Below are 14,434 nucleotides of genomic sequence, written 5' to 3'. Positions count from 1 at the left end.
AAGCATTAGTGTAGCATAAGTGCTTTCCAGGCCAGAGGCTGGGCTGACCATGTTTGTTTACTAGCATTATTCCCAATGGCTGTGACTGCACACAAATACTATGAATTTGGACAGGCTATGTTCTTAAGCAACATCCAACATAGGAAGATAGATGGAATGTCGTGGATCCTGCCAGTGATCACAAGTCCTAATTCCTTTTTTTTAAAGCAACTTATAATTTGCCAGAAGATGTTTTTGGTTTGTTGGGGTTCTTTCTTTTAAATGTTATTTTATTTTTAAGTTTTTTGATTTTTTGGCATTGTGACTTTTTTTCTTTATGGTATTACATTTATTATTTTTTTTTACATTATGGCTGAGCCACTTCACACTTCCTCCTTGGATGCTACACATTCTGGAGCACACACTTGGAGATAAAGCTGCTACAGCCACATGGTTGCATGACAGTAGAGCAATGTGGCCATGGGACATCCAAGCTGCTTTGTTGCACTCTGGAATTGGGGTTCACCTCACTGTGCAGTCTCAGTTCCTCTAGGTCTATGAAATTCTCCTTTACCTATTTGTATTCACATTCCCAGAGTCTAAGGGTGAAAAGAGTCTGCTATCATCCTCAGAGATGCTCGGATTTGTTCTGACTGCTAACAGTCACAGAGATGTTGCAAAACCTCAGTTGTTTCCATCTGCCTGTGCCAAGACAGCTTTGTGCCAGGAGAGCAGCAGAATGAATCAGATCACTGAAAATCTCTTGTGGCATAGTTTCAAGAATATATGGCAAAGACTGGGGCTTGCATTAAACTCAGTTGCTTGAATCAGAATTTTATGCTGCAAGAGAGAGTACAAGCCAAACAGCAATTCTGGACCATGTCAAGCCAAAACCAGCCCTCACAAGACAGCACTCCACCTCCTCCACCTCCACCCAGCGCCAGGGAAACCTTCGAGTGGGAAGAACCTAACAGTTACTGTGTGCAAAGGGGCCTTGGATTTGGCTCAAGGCATTCCAGTGAGATTTTACAGAATAGTTTTTATTGCCGTTTATTGCCAAATGAAGCATTAATTGATGCAGAAAAAAAAGATCAAAGCCCTGGGCATTCATTTGCTTTATAGTGCTTGTATTTCCTTTCAAAAAGAGCTGCTGATAATGCTTATACTGTGAGAACTTGCACAGTGTGAGTGTAGATACAGACAGACTATACTGTAACAATACCTTCTTCCAGTGACACAGTGACAAACAAAAAGGGGATAGAGGAAGAAGCAAAAGCGCATCAGGAAAATCCTCTGCAGTATGTGCTAAGCTTCCTTCAATTTTTGTAATTCTGTAATTCTGTAACAGATTTGTTGGATGTATGCAGATATAACCACTTTCAGCTTTGTTTTGGAAAAAAAAAATAAAGACAAATATGCACTAAAGCCAGAAACACCACAAGCACTTCCTGTCTATGGCCAAGTTATATATAGTCCATATATGAAGATACAGCCATGGCTACGTCTGGACAATCTGTCAAGTAGTTTCCTTATTCTACATGACAGCTTCTCCCGAGATGTTCACAAATTCCCATCTGCCTCAGTATGCACATAGGAGTATTGCTCAGCTTCCACACACTCCTTGCACTTCCCTTAGTTCAGCACAACTTTCCTTCTTCCCCTTTCTGCCTCCAGTGCTCTTACTCAGCTGCACTCCCAGATGCAGCTTGGTGACACTGGTTTCTCTGTACCTGCTTTATGACACAGTGCCTGGAGCTGCCTGCTCCTTTCTGCCCTGTGCCCACTGGGGTCTGGCCCCTCTCCTGCAGTTGTGGTACCACACAGACACCCTCCCATCTTTGCTTCTCCCCTTATCTCTGTGCAGCTCATGCAAATGCCTCCTAGCTCTATGAGTTCTCCTCTCCTGCACTATGCAAACATCTCCTAGCTATACACAAATAAACTTAGACTTTTATCAGTTATCACAATGAGTCACGGTCTAATTCTAATGACGCTGAAAAATGCTAATTACATCTCAAGGCAATAGTCATCCCTGGCTTAAAGCGTTAGTTTGTTTACCATGTCTCCTCCCCTTGTGAACATCCATTAGACGAGCTGAAAAAACACACACAAATTCTGTGTGTGTCAGTGGGGTAGCAGAAGGTCAGCTAAGTGTGGGGAGGCAGGAGGACTGCTGCTGCCAGGGTGGAGGGATGGCTAAAATCCCTGTGATGTGCAGTGAAGTCTGGGATATGAAATAAATGGTGAATGGGTGGCCTGACAATCGCTGCTGTGGGCACACATGGCTGAATTCAGGGCAGTTTTTGGCAGGCAGAAGCTGACCATGAAACCACTTCTTCTGGAAGCAAGGGACCTGGTGATGCAGGCAGGGCATTTCTGCAGGGCAGGAGTACAGCCCCTTTTCAGCTTCTTTCCAGTAGTGTTTATTGATTTGAATGTCTGTATTTGTACGGTAATACTGCAGTGCTGCAGCCTGGGGGGAGCAGCAGTTGGATTTTAGTCAATACACTTTTGAGTCAAGCTAGTTATCTCTGTGGTTGAGGGGGTTTCTAAAGCTATCATTAAAAAACAGCTAAAATGTGGCATAAAGAAGACTTACCATCTTTGTGAAGAATTATTTTAGTTAAACACCTCATTACTGCAATTATGAAGCCACTCAAATTATCACTCCTGTGTGTCACAGAGCATTGGTAAAACAAATCTAATGTACAGACACAAGAAAACAACTGATGATGCCAGAAAACGCAATTGCTGAATTATACCGACTGTCTCATCCCTTGCTCATGCGGCAGCTCCAGGTTTCAGTCAGGATGGCTTTCCTTGGCTGCTAAGCGCCACCTGCTGAAACACGAAGCCACAAGTCGGAGCCCAGCACTTGGACACTTGCTGGTGCCATCACATTGTGCAGCTCCAAAAGTGTTGCTCACATGGGAGCTGGGGGAAAAATCAAGCCCACAACAAACTAAGCAGCGTTTCACTTGTTTATAGTCTATGGCCCCAAAGAAGTTTGGGCAAGTGAAAGCAAAAGTCAGAGTTTCCAGGGTTTCTTCATCCTTAAAATGAGGTAGGCATCAGTGTCCACAGAAGCACTAACTCCATACCAGTAATTCAGAACTTCATCTTTCATAACCTAATAATGAGAAAAACAGTGTTTACAAGGGTGATGGCTATATACTGTGGCTCAACAGACTCTTTATTTTCCAAATAGTTCTTTTGCAGCTTCCAGGGAAGTCTGATTTTTACATCAGACTCTCCTAACCTGGTATTAGGATGTATTGCTGCAGCAAGCTCTAACACAGAATTTGGTTGTATGACACTAAGGCAAATGGGTTGAGATTCTTTCATTGGCTTCTAGAGCTGCTTCTATGGACTCAAAAAAAAAAAAAATCCAGTTATTGTTAAACATTGACTGCATAACTTACATGTCACAGCAAAATTAGATTAGTCCAACATCAGGACCACCACCAAATGAATGTAAAAAGCCCCAAAGATTTGTCAAACAACAGAAAAAGTGAGACACAAAGCAGAAATACATTGATGAAAATGTCTAAAGCAATAAATGTATGCCACAAAGTTGGAGCTTCTCTAAAACTGTATGACAATTGTTTTTCCAGAAAATGTACATAAGCTAAAAAAAAAACCCCAAGTCCATCTTTTGAAAGTAAAAATATATATATATTGCAGCTTTTGGAAAAAATGCCACATTTTTAATGAAATAAAGGAACAGATTTATCTCAAGAAAATAAACACTTCTCACATTTTCCCATAGTCTCTGCTTTTCCACAGGAAACCAGACTTGATTCAGCTTTGACAAAACCTTGTGCTTCCTTTCTTTCCAAGATGTTCAACAAAGGCTGGATCCTGTCCCCAGTCTCCAGCTGCAGCTCCTGTTGAGATCAGCAGCAGTGCTGTGAGCTGGGGGGAAAACCTGGGTCCAGGTTTTGGTGAAGGTGGGGCTGCTGTACCTGGGGTGGCTGCAAACCTCCACACATGAGCATGGAAGAGATGCTAGAGCTAAAACCAAGCTCACTTTGAAACCACAGGGATTTCAGACTCAGCTGAGGCACACCAGTATGGCTGGGGTGCTGCTGCAAACAGAGAAGCTGCTCTCAGCCACCTGAGGACTTGGTGTTAAGCACAGGCTACTGGGAATTCTTCTTTCTGCTCACTCTACAAGAGAGGAAAGCTAAAGAAACAGGGCAGGCTATAACCACAGTGAAAGCCATAGACAGTGGGCACTGCTGGCAATGCCAGGTTGCTCTTGGCATTGCTTGGTTTACTGCGGAAACCTGAGTCTGCTGCTGCTGCTGCTCCCAGTGTGGAGGATAGGAGCTGCAAGCCAAAAATCAGCAAATTCACTGGTCTTGCTCCTTCTGCCAGCCGGTGACAGGTCCGGGATGGCAAAGCTGTGCTCTGCCCACACGGCTGCAGAGGTTTGAGGCGTCACTGTGTACAAGGAATTACATAAAGGCAAGTTGGCTTTTATACAACAATGCGCACAGGTGGTTTCATCTGCAAAACTCCAGCTGCTGCCATCTGCCTCTGCCAAGACAGCTTTGTGCCAGGAGAGCAGCAGAATGAATCAGATCACTGAAAATCTCTTGTGGCATAGTTTCAAGAATATATGGCAGAGTGGGGCTTGCATTAAACTCAGTTGCTTGAATCAGAATTGTATGCTGCAGGAGAGAGTACAAGCCAAACAGCAATTCTGGATCACATCAAGCCAAAAATTTCCTCTCCCAGACAGAAACATGAAGCCACGAAGAGCACAGAGAGGGCAAAATCAAAATGTAGTGAAGGAAGCTGCAGAAGTGCCACCTTTCCCAGATGAGCACACCAGAAGGAAAGGCTGTCCTACACCTCTTCGTCCCTGTATCTTGTGCTCCTTTGGGGTAGTGGGACGGTGTGTCATGGAGGTGCTCTGATGGCTCGTGCAAAGGCAGGAAGTGGGGGCAGAGTTCTGGAAGAGTTATAAGGGAGCCTTTTCCCTCTTTTCCACAGGGCTCCACCAACCTTTTTGGAGCAAACTTCAGTGCCAGCTGTTGGGGAGGGCAGACCTTATTCCTCACAAGATGCTGTGCCACACGGCAGGCTGGAGCTCAAGGTGCAGGCAAAACCTCCACCTCTGGGACTGCTCCCCAGCCCTGCAGACTTAGATGTTCCTGTGGTTTGTGCCATCCTGTTTAGCATCTGTTGCACAATCAGAAAGAAGAAATAGTGCTTTGAACATGAAGCACCAACCAAGATCTCCCATCTTGATGCTAGCACCAGATACAATGGTGTGCATTGCCACCTATCTCCCAAAATCTGCTGTGTGTGCTCTGCTGTGTGTGCTGTGGAGCCACAGGCTGGCAGGACAGCCTGCATCACCACTTATCTCCTGCATCTGCTGGGTCTGTAATCAGCACACAGCAGCTGCAGCTGAACAGGGGCCTTTCAGCCTCATTTTTGGGTCTCTGAGATCACAGAGAGGGACAGTGAAGTGCCAAAGGAAGGCTCTGGGCACTTGCTGTTAGTCTTGATAATCCCTCTTGTCTGGTTCAGATTCCTTTAACTTTCCTTTAACCCCTGAAAAGTGCTTCCTCTGAATCCCCAGTGTGTGTGTCCAGTGTGTCATCATGGCTGCATGATCCCCAGCAGAGATTTTACTACCTAGCTGTTAATGCCTGTGTTTGTTCTATTAATTTGCACACATATTAATCAAATTACATTTCTTACAGGACAGATTCCAATTTGAGTTATACAACATCTAATTACAAGTGAAAAATCATGGTTTTGCTTCCCAGATTATTTATTTTTTGTCCTGATATCACTATACCTTTCCTGCAGTCACCAGTTGTTATTTAGACTGCTCCAAGAGCAACTCTGTTTCCACAGAAGTGAAAGGAAACTTTGCCACTAGCTTTGAGGACACCTGAAACCAGCCCCTGGAAACATGGTTCTGTACAGATGTTGAAATGACTCAGCTGTCAGGAAACATATCCAGTGAGCAATGAGGTCCACACACAGGCAGACCTGAGCTGGGAACTGTTCTGAGAGCACCAGGGATACACCACCAGGGTGAGGGGTTTTGAGCTCTCCTGGATCACGTCCTTCAATTCCCCACACAAAACCCCATTAGTCCATCTCAGTGTAGAAATCTTGTCCCGAAGCACAGGGTTTTGCCCAGATGCCACAGGCACAGCTAAGGCTCCCAGAGGCCAATGACAAAACTTTTGCTGGTTTCAAAAAAGCACTGCTGCTTTCAGTACCAATCCTCCCTTCTGAAAATGTATATTGGTTTGGAATTAAATAAAATAGGAAGGTATTAGTACCAAAGACAAACGGGCTGCAGTTACTCAGATTAAAACTTCCGCTTCACTTGAACAAGTATCAGCCTGCCAGATCACTGCAGGGTGTGAAGACATGAGATGGCAAGTGAAAAGGAAATGTTTCTTTCATTTTGTGATTCCCACAGTCCATCTACATTACTTTCTTTCTATTTGAAAGAGAAGACACATAGCATGACACATGTTGTGAAATCGATTAATGAAAGAGAAGTGAATGGATTCTACTCAAGCTGCCAGAACCTGTTCAGCCCCTATTTGATAGTAAGTTTGTTCTTCATATATATTGGCATTGCAGTAAGTAAATGCTCCTCTTATGATAGCTGGCAGTAATAAAGAGAATTTCTTCACCAGTTTCCAGTGTCAGCCAGTATGCAAGTTTCTGGAGGATTACTGGTCAAGAAAATAACTGAGTTTGCAGAGCCTTCACTAAGGAATTGCAAGCAGCTATTGCTCATACTGAGATCATCACTGAACAAAAGAAAAATAGGGTTTGCAGAGGATCAGTGCCGCAAGCACTGAGGACTTCAGTGTTTGAACTGTTAGCAACCCAGGTTAAGAGCTGAGACTTCATCAGAAAGGCTGTTTTGAAAGTCCATTCTATAACCCTGCACTGCTTTTAGCTGGCTGCCAGCCTGAAATGAAGCAAATGCTGCCATGCACAAGCCATTTACTTTGCTACAGTAGCAGCTTCTCAGTCTGGGAGAGCAGCACAATGGTAAGAGGGGAGCAGAAAGTAGAAGAAAAAAAGAAAAAGGTATCAAAGCAGGGAAAATTAGACACCTCACACTCACACACTAGGTTTTTGGGGGATTTTTCTTTTTAGAGTTTCTTTTGTGTGCTATTTCCTCACTGTCTGTATGGACAAAGCACAAAAGATGAACTGAGACAGCCTCATTGGTGTGACCAGAATGGTAGGTTCCCAGTCTTTATTCAGTGTCAGAAATAGAGAAGATAAGATAAGAACGTTACAAGTTCTGTATTTCCCAGAAAGCTCCTTGAAGTCATAGCTTGGTCATAAAACACTGCAAATACAAATAAGTAGTAAGCAACTTTCAGTGTAGGTGTGTACAGGCAACAGCTACCAGGTCAGCAAACATTCCAGGAACAGAGAGAAAAAAATACTGTAACACACGTATCCCCTTTAAAGAAAAATATAAGTAAAATGATCTCACAGTACAGAAATAAAGGAATCAAACCAGGCAGAAGGGAGTGAAAATCTATAAAAGGCTGCAGAGGAGGTTGAAGCATGGTATGCACAGGAAAGTTCTCTGTATGTTTAGTCATGAGCCAGAAAGATAAAACAGGGCTTTAAAAAGCATTTTGCATTTTTCCTGACCCATGTCTCCCCTTCTTGTATTATCCCTCCAGCCTCCCTGTACTGGGAACTCACTGCTGGTTCCCAGCAGCAAGATCAGCAATTTCTCCATCACACAAGTGACTCTCAAGAAGCTAAGAGATACTACAGTGCTACAGGAGACAAGTCTACCTGACCCTCTTGGGCCAGATTTCCTTCCATTTATAACAGCCTGTCCAAGACCACCACAGTTCAAGAATATTTTGGTTTCCTTCTATTGCTTCCTCTGCCAAACAGATCTGTATCTAACACTCCAAGAGGGGTATGCTCAGGAGCCACAACGACCTACTGCAGATGTCAGGAAAGCAGGGAAAACCTCATCTCAGAAAAGACATGCTAGGGATGCAAAGAGAAAAAGGACAGATGTGTGAGGTGGCTGGATGCCAGATCTGCTCTCTGATTATGTTCTGATCCCCTGAGGCTGAGCCTACTGAAGCATCTGGGAATTAATTCTGCAGATCGAGTAATTGGTATAGTTACTGGAACCTGTTGTTATGGAAGAGGAGGGTGTTGTTGTGCATACACTTCATCAGAGGAACCTACAAAAGGTGAAAGTAAAGTCTTGCTTCTTTAACTATAGGATCAGAGTTTCCAAGCATTCTTCATCATGATGATAAAGTAGACGTCTGTGTCTATTGAGGCGCTGACTCCGGCATAGTAGTTCATGAATTCTTCTGTTGTGACCTGAGACAGAGAAATTAAATATAGGAAGATGAACCTTTGTTTTTTTTAATGATGTAAGTCAAAACCACACATTGAGGAGAATTAATGAAACTGGACATCTGCTATTTCATGTTGTTGCTAACAAAAAGGAGACGAACAGGAGGAATTAAGACACTTAGAATTTGCTTAATCTCACTTTGCTAGAAACAAGAGCTCATGTTCTCCATAACACTTGGATGGAGATGAAACATGTGAAGTTTAACTAATCTTACCAGGAACCAAAGTTAAAATCACTGCTGCCTAAGAAGACAAATGTTTTAATGTGTCTTTTTCCAGGGATGGTATAATCTGGTTCTTTGCATTACTATTAATTAAAGTGGATGGGGTTTCTGATGCAATTCAGAAACAGCTTGGAACTTTATAACCAGCCATAGAGCGAAATTATCATTGCTCTAAACAAGTCTCACTTAATGAAGCAAATGTTCTTTCAAATACCTAAGAGTTTTGAATAGCTTTCATGGGTATTTTGAGATTTAAAAATGACCATCAAAAAAAAAAAAATCAAATTAGCTGGCAGAAAAACTGCGCATGTCTCTTGTGATGCCTTAACTCTCAAACCATGTAGGTCATTATTTGAATAAATATCACATAGAAAAATATAAAACAATATAAAAAAGACATTAAGCTATGAGAGAGTGTGTTACAGCGGGGATTACTGTAACATGCCTATATCAAACCAGGAGTCCCGTGGGGAAGAAATATATATGGGCAGATTCTTGGTAGATGTTTCAGAGATGTTTATTTCTCCAGCCGCATGGCCGGGGCTCAGCTCAGGAACTGCTCAATCACGGGACCCGAGGGTCCTTGCCCGCGCAGGGAACACAAAACATCCAATGGGAATGAGGCTGACCAGGGGCAGGGATACCCCGTGTCTCCCCCCCAGGGCCCCTCTCCCAGGGCTACATGGCAGGGAAGGGGAGACCCCGACAAGAGTGTCCAAAGGAGGGCCAGGAGGGTGGTGAAGGGTCTGGAGGGGAAGCCGTGTGAGGAGTGGCTGAGGTCACTTGGTCTGTTCAGCCTGGAGGAGACTGAGGGAAGACCTCATTGTGGTCCTCAACATCCTCATGAGGGGAAATGCAGGGGCAAGCACTGATCTCTGCTATGTGCTGACCAGTGACAGGGCCCAAGGAAATGGTCTGGAGTTGTGTCAGGCGAGGTTTAGGTTGGGTATCAGGAAAAGGTTCTTCACCCAGAGGATAGCTGGGCAGTAGAACAGTCTCCCCAGGGCAGTGGTCACAGCACCAGCCCGACAGAGCTAAAGAAGCATTCGGACAATGCTCTCAGGCACAGGGTGTGATTCTTGGGGTGTGCGGTGCAGGGCCAGGAGTTGGACCTGATGATCATGATGGGTTCCTTCTAACTCAGTATATTCTTTGATTCCTTGATATCTGCTCTGATTGTGTTGTGTGTTTCAGAACTTAGAAAAACATGACAATAGGGAGAAGGGACCACTCCACACACGAACTGATTACAAGCCTCACTGAACCTGCCTATTTCAGAGGCACCCAGCAAGATCATGGTGAAGAGGACCCTTTTAGCAAATGCTCAACCTTGAGGCATTTCTGCTAAAAACATTTTAGGTATCCAGTATCATTAGTGTATCATGTAGTGATTCAGGAAAGCAACAGTCTGTTCTCAGAAGAAACAGCAATCAGGTGAGCTAACATCAGGAATGGTGAGCAAGAGGTGGGTGCTCAGAATAACCAGGCACTTAACTCATCAAGAATCACTTTGGGGACTCATTTAATGTATTCATGTGCGACCTCAGAACAAAAAGCAGGAACATTTTGTTTGACATTTTCTAGATGTCACCACAGCTGTGGAGATGGAAGGGGATAGCTGGCTCAGAACTGGAACCCCTAAGAATGACACTGCAGCAGAAGGGATGAAATTCAGCTCTACTAGGTGCAGAGTCATGCCCAAAGTAAATAAAACTCCCCACCTCTCTACGCCTGAGAGCCTGGGTGCTGAGAACAAAGCAAGTGAAGGATTCGAGTGGAGCATTAGACAGGCAGGAGTCATGAGTGCAATGTAGCCTTGAAAACCCAGGTGCAGCCTGGAGAGTGGGAAGTGTTGAACACATCCCACAAAGCAGTGATAAAAAACTTACAGCCTTGTTTGTTATTATTAACTGCTCAGACTTAGAATATCACCATGTGAACCACTGAGATACCGGATTGCTCTGAGCTGGTCAGACAGACGTAAGGCCAGACCAAAGAATTTGCAGACACATAACAAGGCGAAAGAGAGCATGCTTGGCTCAGAGGTGGTTGCAAAGCAGATGTATATAAGTCCATCACTGAAGGTGCCCAGGCTTTGCATCTGAACCAGAAAGCTGAGCCAGAGTGCAGGAAAGGCTCCCAGCTTTGTCCCAGCTCGTGGCTCCTCAGGGCACACAGCTGGTGGCAGCAGCCTCAGCCCCATCCTCCCTCCAGCTCTCTGTAGATAAACCTGTTTCTATTATGGACTGATTTCCAAGTCAAGTGTCTCAGTAATTACACTGGAGAAAAACTGTAAAGTATTTAACATACATGGGAACCTGCTTTTTAACTGGATCCGAGTAGTTATTCTCCTAAGAAGTGAAAAATCCCTCAGTTTATGTGGATCATGAAAATCAGTGATTTTGTGGGGCACTCTGAATATGTACTTAGTGTAATCTATGAAATTATATTATTAAAGCTACAAGCCTTAGTGCAATCTCACAACCACCTTTGTACCTCCTGCAGAGCCCCTTTGCCTCAGAACATGCAAGCTAGCTGTATCAGGAGTGCTGTGCGCAGGTTAAGCATCTACTTCAGTTTTCCATATAAATGTGATGCAAATGGATGTTTGGTACTGCAATTACTCCCACACTTAATAACGTAAGTCAAATTCTGAGTCAGACGGTGATTTCATGGCTTGACACTTGGTGCTTCACTTACCTTCCCATCTTTTTCATAGGGTGAATCAAAATTATCCAGAAAGGCTCTAAAAACTTGATCTTCTGTCCAGTCTCCATTTTGGTATTTGGGATGATATTTTACATTATATACCCCTCGTAAGTCTTCAATTGTTATGACACCATCTCCAGTCTTGTCTAACTTCCGAAACACCTGCATGATGATCTCTTTTCTTGCATTGGACATGGGAGGCTGTAAGAAAATATTAACAGTCATTTTATTTTTGCCAACTACGTGCCCAGCTCCAAATTCAATTACTTGCTGTTGCTAGCAGTAAAACTTTCAAGGAACATGGGACAATAAACTGGTGATAATCTACACTGTCTGTGAGCTAGAAAGAGCAATATATCCTCAAAAGAGCAATGTTATCGACTATTCAATGTCTAGCCATACAATAGCAAATGGACAATAAGAGAGAAAATGCTACCTAGAACACTTTTCTGATCTGCCCATTTTAAATATTTCAAAAAAGAAATTACTAATTACCCTAAGTACTAATATTTTCTATCTTGATTGTTCAGGCTTCAGCAGAGCAAAGCAACTTCAGACAAAAACAAACACTGTGGTGGATTAGGGAAAGGCTCCCCTGAATTAGTTCATGTTATGAAGAGATGCATCATAAAATGGCCAAGAAAGAAGTAAGATTGATGGGCTGAACCACATAGGTACCCAGACTGCAGCACAGAAATTTCAGTATCTAAATCAAGGCCACAATTAATTGAAAAAAAAATCACAACTGTTTATTTGCAAACATTCTATTCTATTTTGTTCTGTTCTGCTATATTTTAATCCATTTAATGCAATAACAACATGAATCCCAGACTTACTCTCAGTGTAACAAGAAATTCATCAAAATCAATTGTTCCACTGCCGTCTTTATCAAACTTCCGGAAAAGCTCTTGTGCTTCTTCCTTACTGATCATCACAGCATAATCATGTAGTCCTCTCAGAAACTCGTTGAAATCAAGGGTTCTGCTGTTGTTACCATCAATAATCTTAAATGCTCTGTGGAAAACATGAAATTTGAGGAAAATGCATAGGAAAACATGGAGAGTGCTGCAGCGGTTTAGCATAGGACTAGAGTAGAGAGTCACCTTACTAAGGTAACATTTCCTCCTTGTTCCCTAATCTGAGGGGGAAAAAAAAAGGAAAAAAAAACCCACCAACAAACTCCCTACACTTATTGGCACTAGAGACGACTTGTTTAGATTGGGGGCATGAATATTACATATCTGACGTTAAACAAGGGAAAGGCTGCCGTGGTATATCCCTGTTCACGATAGCCCTCTGCCCTCTGCAAGTTGCACATTTAGATGAAGTTCCAGTTGGTCACCATCTGGATTCCTTTGTGGTTTGTGGGGCATGGCAAGGGTCTCAGGGTGTGATGCAGCTCCCCTTTCCAAGGGGTGGGATGCTTGCAAAAAGATTTTCGGTGCCTCCCACAAACTAGATAGCTAATAGACCATTACAACAAGGACAAGGAAGCATAAAATCTCCAGTGCTGAAATACTTAAGATAATTTTAGAAAACACCAAAGAGAGATATATGGTTTATGTTTCCTTCCTCTCCCTGGCAGGAGTTGTTCTGGGTCTCACAGACGCACTTGCTCATGAGGGATTCACAATCCTTCGAAAGGTGAGCAGGTCAGTCCCAAAACACATGAGCCCCAATGCCAGGTTCTGTGGGTTGTGGCATTTTCACTGAGATGAGGAAACTCAAATTTTGGCACCTGTTTAGCCTGTGATCCTCTTGCAGCTAAAACTATTAGGCTGAATAATGGGTTTGACTTCTTATACTCACTTGCCAAGTCCTTTGATGCCTGCAGATCCTTTTGCTAAACACTGCAGGCGAAGTCTTTCTAGAGGGTCAGTGGTTTTGTACAGGCTTCTTCTTGCTTGGATTGCCATCTCTCGGTCATGTCTTGCTGTGCCCGGCATCTAGAAGACCAAAACACTAATGTGGCATGGATTCACATTCAGACATAGTGCTGAAACCTGCCTTAGCATACAGAGCATCCCAAATTCCTCACTTGTAAGCTGCTGGTGGCAATTCTTCCATTTTGACCCTCTTATTTCCTTCTCCTTATATCCTTCTACCAGAAAGGGAAATTGCCACTATAGGCTACCAACCATGAAAGGAGGGCTCAGCCAACCACTCTGTGATTAATCCAAATGCAGACAGGAGATTGTGTGTAAGAATTTTCTGCCTACAGTGTGAGAACACTGTGACAGCTGGTGGATGCACTCAGGAGTGCGTGGCTGCCTTGTGTCCACAGCATCCTTTCCAAACCTCCTCCACCTGGCCAGGTCTGCAGCTAGCATTTGACCACAGGAAGACAAAAATGACCCTGGCTGAGGACCTTTGGCTTTGATTCACTTTTGTTCCACCGAAGTCCTGATTCTCCAGAGCAGAGATTTCTCCCATTGCATGTGTGAGCAACAGCAGTTGCCTACACATGACACCCATTGCTTTTTTAACACAATTGCAGAACAAATTAATACTTTAAACTTTCACAGTATTTAGCACATGCTGACAACACAGGCCTTGCAGCTTCCCTCAGAGGAAAACAGCAGAATAAAAATAGGGAAAACCAGCCTGTGAATCTGCAGTGCTGCAACAGCACCACCAAGAGCAGCATACCCGGGCTGGCAGAGACCCACTCCCTCTCCCACAGGGATTATTTGTGCCTAGTGCTAAGAACAGCAGGACTGCCCATGCCCATATTGATATTTTAGGGCCACAGTGAATCCTGGGCACAAGCTCAGGGCCAAGACTGCTGTTCCATAGCCTGGCTGATGGGTCTGGAGCAGAGCATGAAGACTCCCAAAATATTTTCCATCCTTTAGAGCCGCTTGGGATCAGGGCACAAAAGAGTTACAGAATCTACTGCAGAGCTCTAGACTCAAAGGGCAGCTGCTGCTCTGCTGAGGCAGTGCTGGGTTGAGGAGATGAATCTGAGCAGCTCTGTGAGGCATTGTCAGTGCACATGGCACTTCCAATCCCATTGTCATTCCATGTGCAGAAGTGTGAATTGAAAGGGTCAGACAAAACTTCTAAGAAACATGGAATTAAACTGTTTCATCTTACCTACTCCACTCCTGTTTACAGAA

General features: G+C 43.8%; 1 protein-coding gene across 1 annotated transcript; it reads right to left on the bottom strand.

The window, feature by feature from the left end:
* Positions 1 to 8,209: 8,209 nt before the first annotated feature.
* On the bottom strand, positions 8,210 to 13,261 carry CAPSL (calcyphosine like; the record flags this gene model as incomplete). The annotated part of the gene is made up of 4 exons (XM_082302064.1): positions 8,210 to 8,346; positions 11,307 to 11,516; positions 12,152 to 12,329; positions 13,125 to 13,261. The coding sequence occupies 4 exons, from the start codon at positions 13,259 to 13,261 to the stop codon at positions 8,245 to 8,247; spliced, it is 627 nt and encodes a 208-aa protein (XP_082158190.1). The 3' UTR covers positions 8,210 to 8,244.
* Between the last annotated feature and the right edge of the window lie 1,173 nt (positions 13,262 to 14,434).

The sequence above is a fragment of the Coloeus monedula genome (assembly GCF_965178545.1).
Source record: "Coloeus monedula genome assembly, chromosome: Z".
Classification (NCBI taxonomy): domain Eukaryota; kingdom Metazoa; phylum Chordata; class Aves; order Passeriformes; family Corvidae; genus Coloeus; species Coloeus monedula.
The sequence above is the reverse complement of the archived record's forward strand: the minus strand, read 5'-3'. Positions and strand labels throughout refer to the sequence as shown.